Source organism: Armigeres subalbatus, chromosome 3, assembly GCF_024139115.2.
Source record: "Armigeres subalbatus isolate Guangzhou_Male chromosome 3, GZ_Asu_2, whole genome shotgun sequence".
NCBI lineage: Eukaryota > Metazoa > Arthropoda > Insecta > Diptera > Culicidae > Armigeres > Armigeres subalbatus.
In genome coordinates this window covers 69,682,537-69,691,905 of record NC_085141.1, presented here as the reverse complement: position 1 = coordinate 69,691,905, position 9,369 = coordinate 69,682,537, and the positions used below count along the sequence as shown (strand labels likewise).

Below are 9,369 nucleotides of genomic sequence, written 5' to 3'. Positions count from 1 at the left end.
AAGCATGAAATCGAACAAAGCCCCAGGGGTCGACCGCAAATCAGCCGAGATGCTCAAAGCTGACCCCATGACATCCGCTCAACTACTGCATCGTTTATTTCGTAACATCTGGGACATTGCAACTTTCCCGGTCGACTGGATGCAGGATATCTTAATGAAGGTGCCCAAAAGGGTGACCTGATTGTATGCGATAACTGGTAAGGCATTATGTTGCTGTGTACCGTTCTCAAAGTTCTCTGTGCAAAATTATCCAGCCCGGATTCAGGAGAAGATCGATGCGACTCTCCGGCGGCAGCAGGCCGGATTCCGTGCTGAAAGATCCTGTGTGGACCACATTGTCACGCTCATTAACAGATGCCTGCGGTATATAATTCGGGCCTGGTAGCTTCACAACTGGATCTCAAAACAACGAGCTCCATCGTCGTTGTCACCAGAGACCGATAGGAACAAAAATTCGGGATCGGAAGGTGGGCCAGCCACACTCTACGTAGGGGCGGAAACGAAATCTGTAAACAAGCATTATACTGGAACCCATCGGGACATCGCAGCAGAGGCAGACGCAGAGGCTCATGGCGGCGAAGCCTCAATAAAGAAATAAAAGAAGTCGACCGAAATCTAACCTGGCAACAGGTTAAAGCGATAGCCGAGCAACTATCAGAATGGAAATCTTTCAAGTCGGCCCTTTGCACCACCGGAGGTGTACAGGATCCATAAGTAAGTAAGTAAAAAATATTGATATCTGACTGCAATCCATTGCCAGTCGGGTGGCGGGTTCTACGCCAACCAGGAATTCCTATAATGAAAATCGTTGTTTGCGTTGTTTCAATGTCGATAACAATTTTATGAAATTATGTTAATTATAACTATTTGATTTTCAGCGGTTCCTCTGCTCAATGCGCTCCGGCTTCCACGGTGACCGATACAATCGAAGATCGCCCGATAGTGAAGCCAAATATAATCGCTGGAAACTTCAAATGGACGAGCCGTGCCGCCGGAGAGGCGTGTGCTCGGAATAATGCAATCGAAATTCCACTCGCGATCCATTAATCAACGGAGCACTGGCGAATTGAGGAATGTGTATTTTATGCAGTAGCGAGTGGGATGTATTCTGTTGCATTTGGGTTACCGTTTGGGGGATGCACCCACGTCGCTATCGGCGCTAGGTGCCAATGCTCTGGAATGAGGTAAAATTAATTAATAATGATGAAAAATCGCTTCAACAAATGATGATATTATGGGATGGAAAATTGATTACAGATATCGTTTTTCATTTGATACCGCTATTACAATTTAAAAAAGATAACAACGTATTTTTTGCGGCAATAATGACTCGATGGGATTCCATAGTTTCTTCCAGTTATTGTAGCTATGAGGATTTACAGATTTCATTATATCCAACACGTCGTCTGCACCGAGTTTTCCAAATGTGTAAAAACATTCACAATGACTCCAATCCACAAAGTGTTCATTTACCATTCTGTCTCGATACTCATTTGGTCGGGGTTCAAGTCGGGGTCGAGTACCGGTCAAGGGTTTATTTTGAGAAGAAAATAAAACCCATCATGCGGCACATTAAACTTCATGTTTTCAAAAGTTATGGCAATCTTTAGTAGTTCTGTACATCTTGGGCCAACTACAAACCCAGGAAATACAAAACTACCATAGAATGCCATAACTTTTGAAATCATGAAGTTCGCTGTGCCGCACGATGGTATCCGCCTTCCGTTAAGTGACCCCATAACAGGTTCCGGCGGAACGTCCGGAATCTGGAATACAAGCCATATTTTGTACCGATAAAATTCCTGATCATATTTGGTATAGATTATGCGCCGTTTCCAATCAAAATATCTGAAATAATCGTTTCCGGAGAATGCGTTCTGAGAAATGGCCGAAAGTTAACACCCATTTTAAATTCGGAATATCTCCGGAACCGAATGGTCAATCCTGAATAAACTTGAATAAATTCCGCTTCTTTTGGTGAAAGTTGCGATCAAAAAGTATTAAAAGACAAAACAGTTACTGCCAAAAAGATTGTTATTTTCGTTTTCAAAAGGGGGGTTGGTATCGCAAGGATAATATACGAGAATCGCAAAAATGAGTTTCGGTCCCGTGTGGTTAGAATTTTCAAGTGAAATATATAAAGCGCTAAAGCACTGCCTTTTTTATTTTATTATCAGACTAAGGCCGGAGTGGCCTGTGCTGCACATAAAAGTCTTCTCCATTCAGTTCGGTCCAAGGCTGCATTTCGCCAACCACGCAGTCTGCGGAGGGTCCGCAAATCGTCGTCCACCTGATCGATCCACCTTGCTTGCTGCGCACATCGCCTTCTTGTTCCCATCGGATCGTTGTCGAGAACCATTTTCACCGGATTACTGTCCGACATTCTGGCTACGTGCCCGACCCACCGTAGTCTTCCGATTTTGCGGTGTGAACGATGGATGGTTCTCCCAACAGCTGATGCAACGTGGTTCATTCGCCTCCTCCACGTACCGTCCGTCATCTGCACCCCACCATAGATGGTACGCAACACTTTCCTTTCAAAAACTCCCACTGCGCGTTGGTCCTCCACGAGCATCGTCCAGGACTCGTGTCCTTAGAGAGCTACCGGTCTTATAAGCGTTTTGAAGATAGTCAGTTTGGTACGGCGGCGAACTCTATTCGATCGGAGCGTCTTACGGAGTCCAAAGTACGTACGATTTCCAGCCACTATGCGCCTCAATTTCTCTGCTGGTATCGTTATCGGCGGTCACCAGTGAGCTCAAGTACACGAATTCTTCAACCACCTCGATTTCGTCACCACCGATAGAAACTCGTGGTGAAAGCTTACATTGACCTCTCTTGAGCCTCTTCCCATCATGTACTTCGTCTTCGACGTGTTGATGACTAGTCCAATCCGTTTAGCTTCGCTTTTTCAGTCTGAAGTAGGCTTCCTCCATCCTCTCGAAGTTACGTGTCATGATATCAATGTCGTCGGCGAAACCAAATAACTGGACGGACTTCGTGAAAATCGTACCACTCGTGTCAATCCCTGCCCTTCGTATTACTCCTCCAAAGCGATGTTGAATAGCAGACACGAGAGATCATCACCTTGCCGTAACCCTCTACGCGTTTCGGAGGGACTCGAGAATGCCACTGAAACTCGAACTACGCAGCATCACCCGATCCATCGTCGCTTTGATCAACCGTGTTAGTTTATCCGGAAAACCGTGTTTGTGCATTAGCTACCACTGCTAGTCCCGATCGTTTATATTATGTGCGGCTTCGAAGTCGATGAATAGTGGGCACTTTGTATTTGCAGCATTTCTGCAATACCCGACGTAAGGCGAACACCTGGTCTGTAGAGGAGGCGCCCATGAGTCCCGCCTGGTACTGCCCCACGATCTCTCTTGCAATTGGTGCTAGTCGACGGCATAAAATTTGGGAGAGTACCCTGTAGGCGGCGTTCAGAAATGTGATTGCGCGATAGTTGCTACAATCCAGCTTATCGCTCTTTTTGACGATGGGAAACGATGGGACACCTTCCATCCACTCCTGCGGCAAAACTTCCTCCTCCCACACCTTGGTAATGACCCAGTGCAGCGCTCTAGCCAGTTCCTCACCACCGTGTTTAAACAGCTCTCCTGGTAGTTAGTCAACTCCAGGGGTTTTGTTGTTTTTCAGCTGGCCGATCTCCTCCTGGATTTCCTGGAGATTCGGAGCTGGATGTCGCATGCCCTGCGCGCGTGCTTCTTGGTTCATTACCATACCGCCTCCGTTGTCTGCCACATCGCCATTCACGTACTCTTCGTAGTGCTGCCGCCACCTTTGGATCACCACACGCTCGTTTGTAAGAAGGTTCCCGTTTATGTCCTTACACATATCGGGCTGTGGCACGTGACCCTCACGTGAACGGTTCAACTTTTTATAGAACTTTCGTGCGTTATTAGCGCGGTACAGTTCCTCCGTCTCTTCACGGTCTCGATCTTCTTGCTGGCGCTTTTTCCTCCGGAAAATCGAGTTTTGTCTGTTCCACGCCCGATTGTATCGTGCCTCGTTCGCCCTCGTGCGGTGTTGCAGCAATCTCGCCCATGCTGCATTCTTCTCCTCAACTAACTGCTCACATTCGCCGTCATACCAGTCGTTTCTCTGATCCGGAGCCACCGTGCCTAGTGCAGCGGTTGCGGTGCTTCCAATGGCGGATCGAATATCTTCAGCCATCTTCAAGAGATGCTGCTCCTAGCTGCTCTTCCGTTGGGAGTGCCACTTCCAGCTGCTGCGCGTAGTCTTGGGCTAGTCTACCATCTTGTAGCCGCCCACTGTTTAGCCGCGGTGGACGCCTCCGGCGAGCGCTGCCTTATCACTCTCAATAAAGTTCATTGTCGGGATTTCAATTGTAGTGGAGTGTGATTCACAGTAAGAACTAGATTTTCTCAATAAGCTATTAAGTTCAATCTCTACGGTACAGAGAGTGAAAACGTGACCAAAAACAAGACAAATAAATGCTGTACAATATTTTCTCTTAATTGATTAATCCTTTTCCATTTGTTCATTTGCGCTTCAGTACCAGCAACAGCAAAATATCAATCGGATTAAATTGGTAATTGAAATGATGACGTGTTATTATCAATGTATCTGTGATGATTCGATTAAATTTTAAATATTTATTCGAAAGCCAATGATCCAGATTCCACCTATGGCAATAATCATGTATGAGATCAACACATATAATTAGGGGCAATCGAAAATGGCGCTCAAAGTTTAAAAGGGTGGGGAGACGGGAACTTGTTGGGACAGTATTTATAATAGAGGAAAACCTCTACCCCGAGCTTAAATTATTTTCTTTAAAACTGACCGTGGTCTCCCAAAAACCTTAACATTACGCTTGTATTTTCAAATGCTGGTAACCCTAAAAGCATAAGATAACATAATTTCTGACTATTTGTTTTGCCATTTGGCTTCGTACTGCGTTGTTCACGTGCTATTTGACGATTGAACTATTTTGACTTGAACGATGGGCTAATTGATGCGATCATAAAAAGTATTTGGATTAAAACAGTCAGATTACTAGAGGTCAATGGTATCGGAATGGATAAAATTAAAATTGCTTTAATTGTACATTTTTGTACCCACTGATGAAATTATTTATGTATATTTAATCATAGTAGGTTGGTTTGATTAGTAAACTGCACCACGTAGCAGTCAGGCGTCACGCCGTTCACAATCGGTAGCGGTGGCATGAATGGCGTATATCTGAGTGATCTTATTTTATGTCTTCAAAAAATCTGAAGGGTTGTGTACAAGACACGACCGCAAGGTAGGTAGACGTTGGACAACGTAAGGATATTATTGTAACACAATACCGTGGGACATCGAAATCCGTACACTTGAGCACTTTTTATATGAATTTGAATCAAATGTAAATGAGACGTTCGTCGTTGATTCAATTGAAAACGGAATCTCTATTTTTGAATTTTTCCTCTTTACCCAATAAAAACTACGAGAACTATGATAAAATAATGAAGTAAATCAACACCTCCTGAATCGAAATCCCTACGAATCAAAGGATCAAAATCCGTACAGCTACTGTACTTGAAAGATTTCTTTAAGCCGGAACTTAAAAATGATCACGGAGCTAAACTAAACTTTGATTTATTTAACTAGTTGTTAACAAGGTGACCGTTCACGTCAAGCAGTTGCTTAATACTAAAGTTTTTCTCAACTTTTAACGTGTTTCAGGCGTTTCAATGAAAGTCGTCGCCTACTGCGATTTCAAATTCAAAACTATCACATAGCGAGGCGATCGATTTAAACAAGTCGCCGCCTACTTCGTTTTCACCCCCTCTCGATCGTCTACTCCAACATTTTCCTTAGTGTTACGAATCTATTTCCTTCCAATGCTTTGGTGAAAATGTCCGCCGGTTGATCGAATGTTGATATTGGCTCTACTACTAGCCTTCCTGCAGCAACGTGATCTCGCACAAAATGGTATCTAATATCGATATGCTTAACTCGCTTGCACTCGAGGTTCATTGTCATTCCAATGCATCCTCTGTTGTCATCGAAAATCGGAACAGGTTCGATATTCTTGAAGCCACGGTAACGGCCCTGCAAGCTAAATTGTTTCAGCAGCTACAGCACTCAATGTTACGTATTCCACTTCGCTGGAAGAGATGGCCACCGTTGTCTGTTTTCTACTGGACCACGAAACTGTACATCCGTACACCTGGAACATACAGCCACTAACCGATTTTCGATCAGTAGTGGTGTCAGTTGCTCAATCCGTATCTGCATAGCCGACAAGTGGTTTTGCTTGTTCGTTTCTCTTCAGTTCCAGTACCAAATCCTTTGAGCCTCGCAGGTACCGCACTACTCGCTTCAGTGCGATCCAGTGATGCTGATCGGGTTGCTGTTGGAATCGGCCAAGATAGCCAACCGGGTAGCAGATATCCGGACGAGTGGACATCATGACATACATGAGACTTCCTAGAAGTTCCGGGCCCCGAAAAAGGCTCTTTTCCGACTGTTTCTAATTTCAATCCTTTTTCGCATAGGTGTCCTTGAGGGATTGCAATTCAGCCATGCCGAATTTCTCCAAAAGCCTAGCAATATTGGACGCCTGAGACAGCTGCATGATACCTGCGTCCCTATCATAGTCGATCTTGATGCCGAGAAAATATTTCATCGAGCCACAATCGGTCATTTTGAAAGCTTGAGCCAACCTCTTTTTCAACGCTTGAATTGTTTTGAGATTTGTGCCAACAATTAATAAATCATCAACGTACAGCACGAGGAACACCGCATCTTTACCGTCTTCGCTGAACCATACGTAAAGGCAATAGTCGTGGGTTGAACGCACAAACCCAAGTTTCAGCAACACATCATTGAATTTGTCGTTCCAGCAGCGGGGTGACTGCTTAAGCCCATATAACGACTTTCGTAAACGGCACACCATTCCAGGAGGAGCGTGTACTCCATCGGAAATTTTCAATAAAAATTTCCTCACGAAGCTCGCCATGAAGAAATGCCGTTTTGACGTCCATCTGGTGGAAAAAGCAATTTCGTTGTACGCCGAGGGCCAACACAGTACGTATAGTTGTCAACTTTGCCACCGGAGCGTATGTTTCCTGGTAGTCCATACCAGGCTTTGCAGAATAGCCCTTCACGACAAGCCGTGCCTTGCATTTGACAGCGTTGCCATTTTCGTCCTCCTTCACACGGAAAACCCACTTGGATTTTAGTGGCTTTGATGACGGTGGACGCTTTACCAACTACCACACATTGTTGGTTTTCAAGGATACCAATTCATCCTCGACCGCTTCCAACCAGGAATCACGATCGTCTCGACCAGCAATCTTGCTATACGTGCACGGTGGTTCTGTTAAAGAGGAAATATTACCAGCAGACGTTGCTCTGAATCCAGTAAAGAAATCCATAAACTTACCTGGAAGATTGCGCTCCCGTTCGCTTTGCCTCGTGGCTGACTCCTCACAGTCTCCACTTTTTGATTGCGAAGGGAGCGCGCCAGGAGTGTGTGCACCGGGTGGTGCATAATCGAACTCATTGTCGCTTGCATCATCAATTCCATGGAACTCTTCATCGCTGGATTCGGATTCCAGCACGTTCACAGCATCGCAACTTTCAGGCTCCCCCTCTTGCTGATAACGTAAGGGAATAACCAAAGGAACATTGCTCTCGACGTTTGTCTCGATTTCGCGGAACGGAAAGCTGTTCTCATCAAATTTTACGTCACGTGCTATAAAACCCTCCTGATATCCCGATCCCATAGGCGGTAGCCATTCGGGGCGTACCCAATCATCACACCTTCTCGGCTTTTTCTGTCCAACTTCTTCCGTTTTCGAGCAGGTACCCATGCAAAAGCTTTGCAACCAAAGATGCGAAGCTTATCGAAATCTGGTTTTGCCTTCAGCCAACATTCGGCGGGAGTAACACGTGCTGCTAGAGCTGTAGTTGGACTGCAATTCATCAGATACGTCCCCATCAATGCTGCCTCTGACCACAAGCTTTTTGGCATGTTGGAGTCAATCAGTATCGTTCGCACCTTTTCAATCAATGTTCGATTGAAGCGTTCCGCAACACCGTTTTGTTGCGGAGAATAGGCAACCGTCGGCTGAATCTGGATTTCTTTTTGTTTATAGGTACTTCAGTTGCTCGTTCGAACAGTACTCGCGACCCTGGTCCACAGTCAGCTTGCTGATTTTTCTTCCTCAAAATGGGTCGTTGCCATCGCCTCATACTCCTTGGAAGCGATCGAATACGTCTGACTTTTTCTTGATTGGATAAATAACGGCGAAGTGTGTGAAGTCGTCGATGAACGACACAAAATATCTGGAGCCGTCCCATGCCGGGGGATCAATTGGTCCGCACACATCGGAATGCACCCTCTCTAAAGGCCGCGTTGCTCGCGCTCGAGTACCGTCGAATGGTTCTCTGCATTGCTTCCCAAGAACGCACGTGTGTTTCATTACAGCCTTCTCCGTACCACTTTGTCGCGTGAAGAGCACATCGATGCCAGCTTTTGACAACTTTTTCACCGACAGCAGATTACCTCTCAAATCAGGCAAGAAAACCACGTTTTTCATTTCAAACCGCACACCTTCTTTAGTGGTACCCTCACGACGCCTTCTGTACTCACCGATTAGTGAAACTCCGTCATTGGCAACGTCGACAACAAATGGCTGTTTCAGCTTGCGCACTTCGTGATCGCTACATCCGGAATCGATCATAAAAACAGCGCTTTGCTTTTTCTCCGATTGACTATGAAGGTAACGGCTTCCACTTTCTTGACTCGACAATCCTTCTTCATATGACCCGTTTTTCCACAACGGTGACATTTTCCGTTGAACTTTTTCTGCTTCTTGCCACGACCGCCAACAAAAGCTGCTGATTTTTCTTCCATCAAGTAGTCCGCTCGATCTGCACGTTTTGATTCATCTCCTAACAATCGTTGCTTAACAATGTCCATGTTGAGCACAGCCTCGTCGATATTCTCCAGAGCAGTTACAAGGGGATCGTAACTGTCTGGTAGCGTTAGGAACAACTGGGAAACTAAATCGTTTTCCTCCAGTTTTGCACCCGCAGACTTGAGTTGTCGCACCAGCTAGTCGAACACCACAAAATGGCTTCTCATCGACGTGCCTTCCTTCATCCTTAATCTGGCCAGCTGCTTTCGCAAGAGAGTCTGACTCGCCACGATTTTTTTTGCAAACGTGTCCTCCAATGCTTACCACATTTCTTTTGCCGTCGTCTTGTCCCGCACGATTTCAACAAGGCCCTCGTCGACAACGAATCCAACCAACAATGACTTGGCTTTCCGGTCCATTTTCATAAAATTGTTTACCGCTGCGCCTTGCCCTGCAGGAGCGTCCTGTG

General features: G+C 45.6%; 1 protein-coding gene across 1 annotated transcript; it reads right to left on the bottom strand.

Annotated features, from left to right (window-relative positions):
• Positions 1 to 8,228: 8,228 nt before the first annotated feature.
• LOC134221706 (uncharacterized) lies at positions 8,229 to 8,723 on the bottom strand. The gene has a single exon (XM_062700893.1). It carries the CDS (start codon positions 8,721 to 8,723, stop codon positions 8,229 to 8,231), a length of 495 nt encoding a protein of 164 aa, XP_062556877.1.
• Positions 8,724 to 9,369: the final 646 nt, after the last annotated feature.

What these genes read in the sequence shown, in the direction of transcription:
- LOC134221706 (XM_062700893.1), bottom strand. Translation starts at nt 8,723, where the DNA reads ATGATCGATTCCGGATGTAGCGATCACGAAGTGCGCAAGCTGAAACAG.